Genomic DNA, 13,727 nt, shown 5'->3' with positions numbered 1-13,727 from the left:
AGGAGGGGCATTCTCGCAATTGCAAAAATTGCCTGAGTACACCCGTTGGCATTCTCCGGTCGGGGCTCCTCAGGCGACAAGCAATAAACTTGTCCCACCTGAAAGCTGGGTGACAAGGCCTGGGAGGGTGGACCTCCTAGGTGATACCCAGATGGTATACCTCAGTCCGACAGGTGCTGGGCTGGTTCCCGGCCCCTCATCTGTCGGGCTGAGTGTCAAGAACGGATGCTTGAGGTGTACTACTACCATGTCTCCCTGCAGCTGAAGCTGCTAGGTGACACATCCCATCATAAGAGGCTTATAATGGTGTATGGTCCCTCACAGTTGGGATATTCTGTTTATAAACACTGCTGCTAAGAACCGACGAATCAAATTAATTCACGTTCTGCTACCAACCAATCAGAAACCAGAATTGCTCCATAAAAATTAAACCTTTTCTTAGCAACCTTGCATATGTTTTTTTCGTGTCAACGCGAGAAAAATCTCTTGCTCTTTGGGTATAAAATTATAAAGTCCGGAACCTGTACAGAACAGATGTCTACTGAGAACTCGTCATCTCCAGGATTTGCATAGAACAACGAACCTGTTCTAAAACTAAACATGGCTTTCAACTCTCATAGCAAAGATCCATACAAAATTTCAGAGTAGTGCAGTAGTTTCCGAGAAAACTTTTAGAATAAATGTGGTATTGTGGTGACTAATCCCTACTAATTTCTCTTAATCCCTTACTGTGTATCGAACAGATACGATAATACGTAGTTCGCTGCACCTTATCATAGCAAAAGTCCATGCAAAATTTCAGCCAGAATTGCTCAGTAGTTTCCGAAAAAAGGTGGAATGAACAGACAGACGGAGAAACTAAGAGAAATATAATATAGATAAAGCGACGTTGCAAGGCTCATTATCTAGTTATATTATAAAACTCAAATCGTCTTGCGTGGGTGCGTAAAACGGTCTTTCCCGTTCCGCTTTCCGATGCGCATGTGTAAATAAATAAAAACAAAGTCATAAAAAGCTTCTTCTTTTTTTTAAATCGACAATTTACGGAATGTCTTTCTTATTTTATTTATTTTTAAATGGATTTATAAATTTTATTTTTCTATGCTCTTAAAATGAACAAAACGAATATAAATAAATAAATAAATAAATAAAACCGAAAATATTTTTTATAAATTGGTTTCCGTTACAAATAAAAAAAAAAAAAGCACGAGCAAGATTGGAGGTTGAGTGGCAAAATACTCTCGATTCCTATATCACATAAAAGGAACTAAATACCCCTAATCATTGGTATGTTAGTATGCAAACAATATGTAAACAATGATATTAGTATTTAAGAAGTTAACAATTTCAAATAAGCAGAACTTCTTTTTCAAAAATAAATATGAACAGAACTTTTGAAAAAATAATAAACATTTTTTTATTTTAAACAATATATACAGAACTTTTAAAAAAAATTTAAACAATATATACAGAACTTTTTTTAAAAATTTAAACAATATATACAGAACTTTTTAAAAAAATTTAAACAATATATACAGAACTTTTTTTAAAATTTAAACAATATAAACAGAACTTTTTATAATTTTAAACAATATAAACTTTTCATTTTTAATTTTAAACAATACGAACAGAAATTTTTGTACTTGTGAAAAATTTGAATCAGATGTATTTCTGGTAGGATCCATGAATTAATTATCGGGACTGTCGGACGTAGTTCCAACCTGTGTAATATTATCAGAGTTGATAGCAGGAATTGGGACACATTATATCCGGAAAACTACTTATTTGCGTAAAATTTAAATGCCATATTCGTTTTCAGCATACCCGATAGCTGTAAAGGTCATCATATTAAAGGAAAAGTTTTATTCAGTCTTTAGTTAAACTTTTCTAAAAGTGTAAGCCATGTTTAGTTTCAGAACAGTTTCCAATGGTTCGTTGTTCTACACAAGTCCTGAGAGGTGACTGGTTTGTAGTAGACAGAACAGTTGCTGATGGTTCATTGTTCTACATAAGTCCCGGCAGTTGACTGGTTTGTAGTAGACAGTTCTTGAGTTGGAATCCACAGAGCAAAAGATTCTTCCGATTCATATGCGAAATTGCTACAGAAAAGTTTAATCTTTATGGAGCAATTCTGGTTTCTGATTGGTTGGTAGCAGAACGTGAATACATTCGATTTGTCAGTTCCTAGTAGCATCGTTTATAAATAGAATCTCCCGACTGTGCGGAATCATACCCCATTATACTCTGGTATGATGGGATGTGTCTTCTAGTGGCTTTGGTTGCAGGGAGACAGGGTAGAGTACTCGATCCGTTCTTGTCACTCAGCCCGACAGGTGAGGGGCCGGGAACCGGCCCAGCACCTGTCGGACTGAGGTACACCGCTTGGGTACTACCTAGGAGGTCCACCCTCCCAGGCCTTGCCACCGGGCTTTCCGGTGAGGTAAGCTAATTGCTTGTCGCCTGAGGCGCCCCTACCGGGGAATGCCGACGGGTGTGCCCAGGAAATTTTTGTTGAGGCAAGAGTGCCCCTTCTTTAGGGGAGCTTGCCTGTTCTGCACTTTCCGGCCTTGTGCCCTATTTTGCTGCGGTGCACAGCAATTAAATATCTACCCCATTATACTCCGGGAGGATGGGATGTGTCTCCTAACGGCTTCAGTTGCAGGGAGACAGGGTAGAAGTACTCGTATGCACACACTCAGCCCAACAGGTGAGGGGCCGGCCTTGTGCCACATTTTGCTGTGGTGGGCAGCAAATAAATATCTACCCTATTATACGACAGATATTATAACAACTTTTATAACAAAATTGTTAACTTTATGATAAAAATATGTTTATGAACTGTTTTTTTTTTTATCAACCATCAGGGATGTTAGTAAGTTTTTTAACACCAAATATTAAAAATATGACTGTTATAAAAAATATTTATGAACTGTTTTTTTTTTCCAGAAATTCAAAAAAGACTGTTTGAATAAAACTATTTTTATATTTGCTTAAAAAAAAAGCTACATTATATACAGTGTTGGTCATCCGTACCTTAAAATTTGTATGACGTCACTTATAGAGTAATGTGGTATTGTGGTGACTAATATGTATTAATTCCTAACTGTGCATCTGCTAGGATTCCCTGTTCTCACTGCAATAGAGCTTTTCAAGTAAAGACTGGGCTTATCAGCCATATCCGCACTCACCGATGATAAGCCCCCCCCCTCACACACACACTACAGGATGATCAGATGTTTCTCGTCGTTTCGACGGACAAACAACAACTTTGCATCGAACGGATACCATAATATTTAGTTCGCTGCACCTTATCATAACAAAAAATAACCCAATAAAACATTCGCCAATTTATATTTTTTATTTATGTATATAAAATCAAGTGAAGATTATCACACACACACACACACACACACACACACACACACACACACACACACACACACACACACAAACAAACACACACACACACACACACACACAAACACACACACACACAATTAGGTTTACTGTTGAAACGACTCAGAGAAATCTATTTATCTATATTTTTCATTTTAATATACTTTCACACGAATGTTTCTGTTATGTAACAATATATATATATATTCATAAACTACATTTAACATGCCAATGCATGGATGGACTAAGATACTTACGGGCTTTAAAAGTGGGCGAATAAAAGTTATATATATATATATATATATATATATATATATATATATATATATATTTTATTAGAAATATTAAAGATATACCCTCTTAACCTTACTTTTCCACCCGATTTCATTTTTATTTTTTATTTTATTTTTTCATTTTTCTTATTTTATTTTGTTTATCAACATGCAAATAAGTAACTTTTTTCTTTATTTTTTAAAAATATTTCCCAGATATATCTGCCTTACTTAAAAAATGCTAGTTTTATTTTTCGTGTCTTTATCCACCCCCCCCCCACTATTTTTGCTGATGAGGAGATTTGTTTTAGAAAATCAAATGAAAAAATTATTGTTCAAGACGTATTGTCTATTTCAAGAAAAACATCGTTTCCGAAATGATCGTACAATTTATTGATTTTGTTTGTTTTTCCTTTTGAAACCGATTTTTAATTCTAAATTAGGAATCATTTTACTTAATATTAAAATAGCTCTAGGATATCTATGCCTATTGAGCTTATTATATATCTATATTACAACGAGCACTGTTTTCTTTTAATAGTATTAATGCATTTACAAATACATTAAAATAAACTCCGCTTTTTAGACTGCTGGTCTAATTCCCTCAATATATATATATATATATATATATATATATATATATATATATATATATATATATATATATTGTTTTAACAAAACCAAGACTTCAAAAAAGGAATTGACCGCAGCAAAAAGTGCATTTCATTTTAAGTTACAATTGTTTCAATACCAGTTGGACAATTTCAAGCATTATGGCGTTTTAAAATTTTGACATAACGAGCCTTTCTTCAGACTTCTTGAATAAAAGACACTTTGACAATAGAACATTGTTTAAAGAAAATTCCCTTAACGGAAATGAAGCATGCGAAAACATTTACCCTGAAGGCATCCTCCATCAAAAGCCCATTCAAATTCAAATATTAATATTTATATATATATATATATTCTTGATCCATTTATATAATTGTTAAAAATATTTTCTTTCCGTCACGTTTATACATTAATTCTGTATACTTACTATTCCATAGCTAGCTATAACATATACTGACCCAACGGGTCACGGATAGTCTTATTATTCATGCAGTATGATTCCATCCATCCAGCACGGCTATACCCGAGACTGAACTCACACGAGTTTGTAGTGTAATTTGAATCTTGTCGGTAGCTGAATACTTGATGCTTCGCCAAGGCTATCAAGGGTATTTTTTATCGTGACACAGTCACTAGACAGGGTGCCTACTACGGCTTAAGGGAACCCCATCTACCTTCAAGAGGAGGATAGACCGCACCAGTTTCTCAACCTGTTATTTTATCTCACGGTGCATACAACGCCTCGCCTTCCTAATTGGTCACTCCACTCATCTGGCACTGGTCAGGCTCAATGTTGCTTAACTTCAGTGATCTGGCGAGAACCGATGTGTCAACATGATTGTGCCGATTAATGATTAATCAGATGAAATAGTAAATTCACTGTTTTAATTGCTGACAATGCTCATCTGGAACTGTAGAGATTCAACGTCTCTATCAACTGCGCCACGGGCCCCGAAGGGCGATCAAGGTTGGATTTTTTTTATCTTATAAATCCACGTTTATACTTGGCTAAAAATAAATTAATAGAAAAAGTAATGTTCTGAACCTCTTACTAATCCAATGGTTCAGAGGGTAAGGAGAAATTAAATGAAATATTCACATATTTATGTATGCCATATAGAAATCAAGTGTTATCTCCAAGAAGTGAATGTGAAGCTACTTGATTTCAGAGAACTTCGACTGAAGTAAAATAATAACAAAAAATTAATGACCTTCAGGCGAAAAAATTTAAACAATATAAATAGAAGTTTTTATATAATTTTAAACAAGTTAAACCTTTTTTATTTTAAATTTTAAACAATATAAATAGAATTTTTTATAATTTTAAATAATAACCCTACAAAATTATGTTATTGCTGCATATTTAGTCACATACTCTTCAGATGTTTACCTTAAAAGCACTATTTTGGACAACTGGTTCATGTAACCGACATACTCCGCCGTTCCTTCTCATTTATCCTTAGACTTTTTTCAAAATTTACTAAATTTTTATATAAAAAAACCCAATCTTTTTCATTATAAAAAACTTTATTTAAAGATTTTATAATCAAAAAGATCTTTGTTTATATGAATTTTGTAAATTTTGAAAAAAATCCAAGCTCAATGAATGCCTTTTTATTGGGTTCCAGAGCATATATACTGTGGTATAATAAACTTCCACGTTTCAAATATCAAATTTTATTAGTTAGTTATTTATTACTTTTCAAAAGGTATCCATTACCATATTGTAGTCAGTTGGAAAGCAGGAAAACGGAACAGAGTTACACAGGCGTGCGGTTCTAAGAAAGAAGATTTGTTCATGGAATCTACGTTTTGCTCCCTGATAGTGCTGAGTATTTTCGATAGATTATCCAAGTAGCATTTGGGTACAAATGAGATCGATATTGAAATATTTGACAGATACTTACTTGACCGCTGATTTTTTATGAAGTAAAGTTGTAACCTTTCTTTGAAGGATTTTTCATTGGTAAAAAATTCAACCCTGACCCTGAAAGAGAAAAAAAAAGAGGAAAATGTTAAATATTTGCATTAGAAATAAATAAATAAAACAACTTAATAACAATAAGAGATTTATTTTTATGTAGTACGTATGCTGATATCTCCTAATCTAACTATTGATGGCGAATATTATTGGGCTTCTTTTTTTTTTTGCTTAGGAGCAACGAATAGTTCTATCTGTTCTATCTTCAGTCAATGAAGTAGAAATCCTTTTTAGACTGAGCGCCTGATAGAGAGTATTTGCTTTTGAGAAATTGTTATTTTCCTACATTAAAACTCATCTTGTGTTTCTGTCCTCGTAAGAAGGTAAGTAAATAGAGACTAGAAGCACAATTAAATGAGATATTATTTATGTAAGATCAATACATTCTACAAGTATTTGCATTGTGAATGCTCTGACGAACTACAAACACTTGTGCCCCCTAGACGTAAATACCCCCAACAAACCCGACAAGCAGCTAAATCCCACCCCTACACAGTAGAGATCCCTAGTTGCAAGAAAGCCTTCTATTCCAATAGTTTTTTCCCCAGAACTGTTAGACTTTGGAACTTCCTGTACTGACATGCAGAAGTTCAAGTGTAATGTGAACAGACATCTTGCTTCTCATCTCCCTTCATAATATCCATGCAACTTATATCCCCAATAGTAGCCCCCTACTTCAAAGTGGCACTATACCTTGTTTGGGGATGAAAATTGAATAAAAAAAAATTATAATTGTTGAAGATTATAATTTACGAAATATTGATCATTAATTCGGTTTTATTTAAAACACGAAAGACTATATTATTACACAGAAGCTATTAAATATGAAGGAGTGACAAACAATTTTAAAAAAATTACACTGGGCGAAGATTTTTTTAAATAATGAATATGTAGCGGAATGACATTTTGGCTGCGGGATTCCAATCTCGCTGGCGAGAGCCAACGAGAGTTCCTACCTACAAAAGAGAGATACAGCTCACTAGAGATAGATATGTTAACTAAAAGAATGCCGGCAGGCAATGTAGGTAAGATTTGTCGAACTGTTACTGTCAATACTATATGACAGCATTTTAAAAAGAGTATTAAAACACCGGAAACTTTAGGCACCTTTACCTACATGTTGATCTGGTAATGACGTCACACTGTCATGTCCACCGGCCTACTCTCTCGGTAGCCGTGCTAGAGTCCTGTTCGTCGCGTTGACTCGCAAACATACTCTCGACCCTACAACGACACATTCAACTCGACGACTAGGGAAGAAACAACAAACAACAACTAACTCATTATAAGTATTTAATAAAAGATATGAAGTTCATAGAACTATAAGGTGAGTTTGTTTATATTTGTAAAATCTGCTTTAAAATGTATTGAATGTATTGAAATAGAAGTTAAATTTTAAAACAGACCTTGATTATATGAATAAACAACAAAAACTAGTAAAAGATTTTAGATAATTTTGTGTCAGTAAAAAGAGAAAATGTCGATTGGAATTATAGTTCTAATACTTTACATGTTAATGAAATATCAGAATTGCATAAAAAGATAAAATATATAATAGAAAATATTCATTAAATTATTATATAATTCTCTAAAAGCAGCCACATATTTTGATGTACTATTTTCTCTTGGTGTAATTAGGCGAGGTTTATCACTAGGTAATTGGTACATACATCGGTAAATTGGATGTCTCAGTGCAGGAATACAATTTGTTGCATTACTTGTAATACATGCGCAGTCTGGTTCTTTTTCTGCTTTTTAATCAGTTGAACTTTAGGAGTGTGGTGGCTGATTTTATAATGGATCTTTTGTTGCTGGACCACGATAAAATAAAATCTAAAAAGATGCGCAATGCCCCCCCCCCTTCTTTTAAAACATTGATTTTTAGCTGTTTTTAATTTTCTTTTTAACATACCAAAACGAAAGTTATTTTCTGTAATCTTCAATTTTATCGTCTCCGTATTTCCTCTATGAATCAACTCCATATTTAATATATCTAATTATTTTAAATATGGAGTCGGGTGGATTTTCTATCACAACCAAACTTTAATTATAATTAAGACGGATACCCCTTTACTCCAACACTCACCATGCTAAAAATTAACTAGGGGAGGTAATCAGCTATCTTGTAAAAGAATGTGATATAAAGCTTAGAATTATATCAAGTATTTAAAACTATTAAAATGCTTTCAGTAAACCAAAATGAAGATTAAATATCAGTATTTAATAATAATAAAAAATGTAAACATGAAAATAAGATGGTTAGATATATTAAATGCAACTATAAACCATTATTCATATATGTAAAATAAAATAAAATTGGCAAAATTGTTAGTACAGTCAAAAAAAAAAAAGATAAAACAGATTAAATAACTGAAACAGTTGAAACAGTTGATCTACAAGCAAATTTTATTTTTCTTAATCCATTCTTTAGAGGAGTTTTGTCAAGGAAAGTTGTTATGAAAATGAAGACAAGGAAATATATGAATCAGCAACAGCAACCCCTAAAATACAACCTTTTCTCATCATAGTCGCAGGAGTGGCAAAAGGATGAATCGGCATCAGGATCCGTCGTCCTCTCGTTGTCTTTGCCTCTAAATGTGGCAAGCAAAGACTTGTCAGATGTGGAACTGTAAATCAATGGAGTGAAATTGTTCCTGTCTGTTCTGGGCTAAAACGTCTCCCATTTCACACGCAACCATTGAACCCTATTGTTCTATGTACAAAGAGTAAAAACCTGCAATTTTGCAGGTTAACAAATAGCTGCGACCAATGAGGAGGACTTCATGCAGACCGGACATCCTGAGGCACGATCCTTGTGAGCTCTATGTAGAAGCCCGACATGCTTAACAATAACAACAGCAGCAGTAGTTCTGAATGTTAAAAATGTCGGCCTTGATTATGGTGGTGCACCAGTTCTGAACCCCACTAACTGTTTTCTCTTGATTGTGCCCCAAAGGAATCAGAGAGTATTAAGAATTCACTGCCGTCAGCCCTCTCCTGTGGGACTTCCACAAATTGAAGAATCTGCCCCTTCTCCTGTATTGGTAAGCAATACTCTCATCTTAAAGTAGTTAAAGAGTTAAATATCTTTTATTGTTTTGTATAATGTTCGATGTTTGTCTTTCATAATTGTCAAGTATAAAGTTGTTTATCATATTTTGGTGATAAACTTTTCGTTTTACTGTTGGATATGTTTGGAGTATACGTTTAATACATGAGCTATGAAATAAAATAACACATATTCTAACACTAATTCACCAGAGGAAATAATTATTACAACAAAATTAGTGATGAATTTGTAGCAGACAAGATTGCAAGGAAAAACAAGCCAGAGTGAATTCTACAAATTAACTAAAAGAAGGACCTAAATAAATAACACTGTTATTATCTAAGTTGGAAGTTAAAAGTATGAAATACATCCTAAATTATTTAAGTACTTGTCATCAAATGGAAGTTTCATCAATACAATAGTTGAATTATTTAAAAATGTATAGAATATGAACAGATTTCATGTATTTGGAAAACAGCAATTGTAATACTATCGGGACCTGTAGAAATTCTATAGATGACTGATTCATATGTAATATATTGATATTCGCATTCTGTAAATTGTATCTCTTTTGTTAAAACTGCAAAAGTATTTATCTAAGCTACCAGGGACGCCCGGCACAGCCCGGTCGTAAAGTATGCTTAAATATATTTTAATTCTTGCAGATTTCGTTTATATTATTATAAAGTTACCGTTCTATCGATTTTTATATATTATAAAGTTGCGATTTCAAAAAAAAAAAATATATATATATATATATATCGATATGACTTGAATGCATCAGCTTGAATCGAAACCAAAATTTATTAAAAAAAAAATATATGTGTACATATATATATATAACTTGAGTTCCTTCAGCTGTAATGAAAACCGAAAGCAAAGCTTTTGAAGAATTTTTGATAAAATTACTTAGATTATTGGAGTGCTATCAGCTACAATTGAAACCGAAACCAAAACTTAAGAAGAAATTATTTATCACAAGAAATGGAAGTGCATAACAATTAAACAACAGTCACTAGAATGTAATCGTGACACACAAAATAAATAAGACACGTGCTATCCTATTAATATTACTACATAAAAAGGGGCTCTATTTTAAAAGTAATTACAGATCAGACGCTCTTTAGAAACCACGTATTTTTATAAAGCATGATATAAACTGTAAGCTAACATAGTTTCTTCTCTTGTCAATCAACATCCAGATGATAAAATGAACGTATGTGTGTGCCCATCTTGTTTTGATAATTAAAAATGCAAATATAATTATATGAGTAAAGAAGAAGAAGACGAGGCTTAATCTTAATAATAACTGATAGTAATAAAAGAAAAAAAGAATAATCACATATGCAAATTTAATTTTATGAGAAAATAAACAGAGGCCTAACCTTAATGATAATTTTTGAAAAAAGTAATAAAGGGATTTCTTTACCTTTTCATAAAAATACAAAAAATATTCCCTCCTCCTTCTTCTTCGTCTTTTTATTATTATTATTATTATTGTTGTTGTTGTTGTTGTTGTTTTAAAACAAGACACAGATAGAAAGAGAAAGAGATAAAGAGAGAGAGAGAGAGAGAATTTTATTTATTTATTTATTTTTTTACAATAGTCACCACTTATCAAGGCCCGGAAGCCACTCGGAGATAAGGGTTATTGTGTGTACAGTACGTTAATGTTGGAGATCTGATAAAGTGTTTTACTTAAGGAGGCGGTTCATCAGGAATTTGTTCACATTGGACTTGAAGACATCCAGGTTGTAGTCAGGCGGGAAACAGACAACCGGAACAGAGTTCCACAGGCGTGCAATTCTGAGAAAGAAGCTTTGTTCATGGAATCTACGTTTTGATTTTGGCACAGTAAGGAGTGGGGAAAATTTTTGACAGTAGTTTCAGCTAGGCGGGTGTTTATCGTGAAAGATTGGCGAGGGGGGGGGGACGCCAGAGATTGGAGTTCAGTTTATTGTTTTGTTATCAGTTAATCTTGTTTTGATATTAATTGTTTTTTCTTTTCTTATTAATTAGTTTATTCTTCTTATTGATCAATTTTGTCTTCTTTTCTAACCAAGATAGATAGAGAGAGATAAATAGATGGATAGAGAGAGAAAGAGAGAGCGAGAGGAGGAACGTTTCAACGACTTTAAGTAATGAATAGTAAAGCAAGCTGAAGAAGTCTTCATTCATAGCCCTTGAGTCCCTGGAGGGACATCTACAACTTTTTAGATGCTTATGTAGCGAGGAGTTCTTTTTACAGGGTGAGGGTGCTGGCCCCACGCCCAACCTTCCCAGAAGGTACATACAGCGCCTAGCCTTCCCAAATGGTCACCCATCTGGTACTGGCCACGCTCAACGTTGCTTAACTTCGGTGATCTGGTGAGAACCGGTGTGTCAACGTGATTGTGCAGTATTCTGAAGAAGTCTGCGAGTTATCTAATATTTTGGAAACTATTGACATCAATGAATATTCGGTGGATGAGGGCATTTACAGATATTATATGTATGGATTTTAGTAATGCATTTTGTATCAGAAATAATAACGCACCGGCACAATATTTGATTAGAACAGTCTCGTTTGCGATTTAATTGTTATTGATTATTTTTATTTAAAAAGATAATACAACTTTGTTATATATGGGTCGTGGAGTTGCATTCACCAGTAAAAGATCTAGCTAATTTGCACGTTCTTTTAAACATTCATTTGAATTAATTCCCTATTAGTTTTTTCGGTTTTCTTATGGGATGATCATCTTTATTTAACTATTACGTGTAATTATATTCATGCAGATATGCTACATGATTTATACTTGCGTAATATTTGCGTAAAAGGTTATAGTAAACACAAACCTCTTTCTATATATATTTATATATGCGTATATTTGTTTAAAAAATTTTACCTACCAAACTCATCTGTCAGTTTTTGGTTTGCAGCCATGAAACTTAATATATAGGGTATTCAAATCCATGCGAAACTTTATATTTGGGTTTTAGCCAGAGAAAATTGGTGTAAAAGTGTGAAAATGAAAAAAAAAAATGAATTTGCCAGGTGAAGGTCGAACGACGGCATGATGAATATGCCTGTGTAACGTAATAGCTATTGGTTCATGTTTTAATTTTTAGCCTGGCAGCAAATATGCCTTCATAGCTCAGACATTAACGTCAAAGGAAAAAGTAAATCGTGAGCTAAACGCTTTGGTTTCGATTCTCGGTGGTGGCACACCTGTCATTTTTGTTTTTTTAACTTTATAAATCATTACTATATATTGGATCCAATATAATCTATAAATATAAAAGCGAAAATGTATGTATGTACGCTTTTCCTCGATGTCCACAAAAGGTTTCTTTCAGAGAAGCGCTCGCTCGCTTCACAACTTCTTAAAACTTTTTATATCATCTATAAATTGTAATATCTCGCAGTTAACCACGGAGCTCGCCTGTCTATTTAATTTTATTGACTTTCAAACGTTAATTATTCGACATTTCCCGCATCGGCATGCGTTACATTCGGTTTTCGGTATAAAAAAAAAGCGAAACTCGACTCTAATCACAGGCCCAAACCCCCTCGGGGGTCCGGCTGACAGGATCAAGGTGTAGTATCTGTTCCGACAGATACTGCAAGCTATGACTAGCTAGGACTAGCTATGACTAGCAAAGACCAGATGTGGGGGCAACCCCACATGCCTGACCTTTAACCAGCTCCCATTTCCCACCTCTCGGGAGCTGGTCCCCTTTTCCCCTTCCCCCTCCCTTCACTCCTCACATTAAAAATCGGCCTTGTGCCTAATTTGCTCGGTGGGGGAGCAAATAAATACCATCTGTTCCGACAGATACTGCAAGCTAGGACTAGCTGCGACTGGCGGGGACCAGATGTGGGGGCAGCCCCACATGCTTGACCCTTAACCGGCTCCCATTTCCCTCCTCTCGGGAGCTGGTCCCCATTTTCCCTTCCCCCTCCCTTGACTCCTCACATTAAAAGTTGGCCTTGTGCCTAATTTGCTCGGTGGGGGAGCAAATAAATACATCACAGGCCCAAAGCCACCCACCCCCGCTTCGGCGGCACGGGGGGGGGACAAGATCAAAGTGTAGTATCTGTTCCGACAGATACTGCATGCTATGACTAGCTATGACTAGCAAAGACCAGATGTGGGGTCAACCCCACATGCTTGACCTTTAACCAACTCCCATTTCCCTCCTCTCGGGAGCTGGTCCCCTTTTTCCTTCCCCCTCCCTTGACTCCTCACAATAAAAATTGGCCTTGTGCCTAATGTGCTCGGTGGGGGAGCAAATAAATACCCACAGGTCCAGAGCCAGTGCGTTTGGTCAATGTCGACTTCGTCATATCAGACGGTAGCTTTCATTTTGAGACGAGGGAGCGGGTTTTTAAAAACAAACAAACCGATTTATTGACCTCATTAAAAACTGTCCC

The 13,727-nt window shown here is 34.7% G+C and overlaps 1 protein-coding gene across 3 annotated transcripts in view; it reads right to left on the bottom strand.

Moving 5' to 3' along the window:
- LOC145254815 (potassium channel subfamily T member 2-like) overlaps positions 1–13,727 on the bottom strand; it is a 534,670-nt gene that overhangs the window by 366,491 nt on the left and 154,452 nt on the right. For all 3 annotated transcript variants that reach the window (XM_080113638.1, XM_080113639.1, XM_080113636.1), the window contains exon 2: positions 6,188–6,267. In XM_080113638.1, coding sequence (XP_079969764.1) covers positions 6,188–6,267 — 80 coding nt within the window. The remainder of the gene's footprint in view (positions 1–6,187; positions 6,268–13,727) is intronic.

The sequence above is a fragment of the Euprymna scolopes genome, chromosome 30 (genome assembly GCF_053919585.1).
Source record: "Euprymna scolopes isolate OS-2025 chromosome 30, ASM5391958v1, whole genome shotgun sequence".
NCBI lineage: Eukaryota > Metazoa > Mollusca > Cephalopoda > Sepiida > Sepiolidae > Euprymna > Euprymna scolopes.
This window is presented reverse-complemented; position numbering and strand designations above follow the sequence as displayed.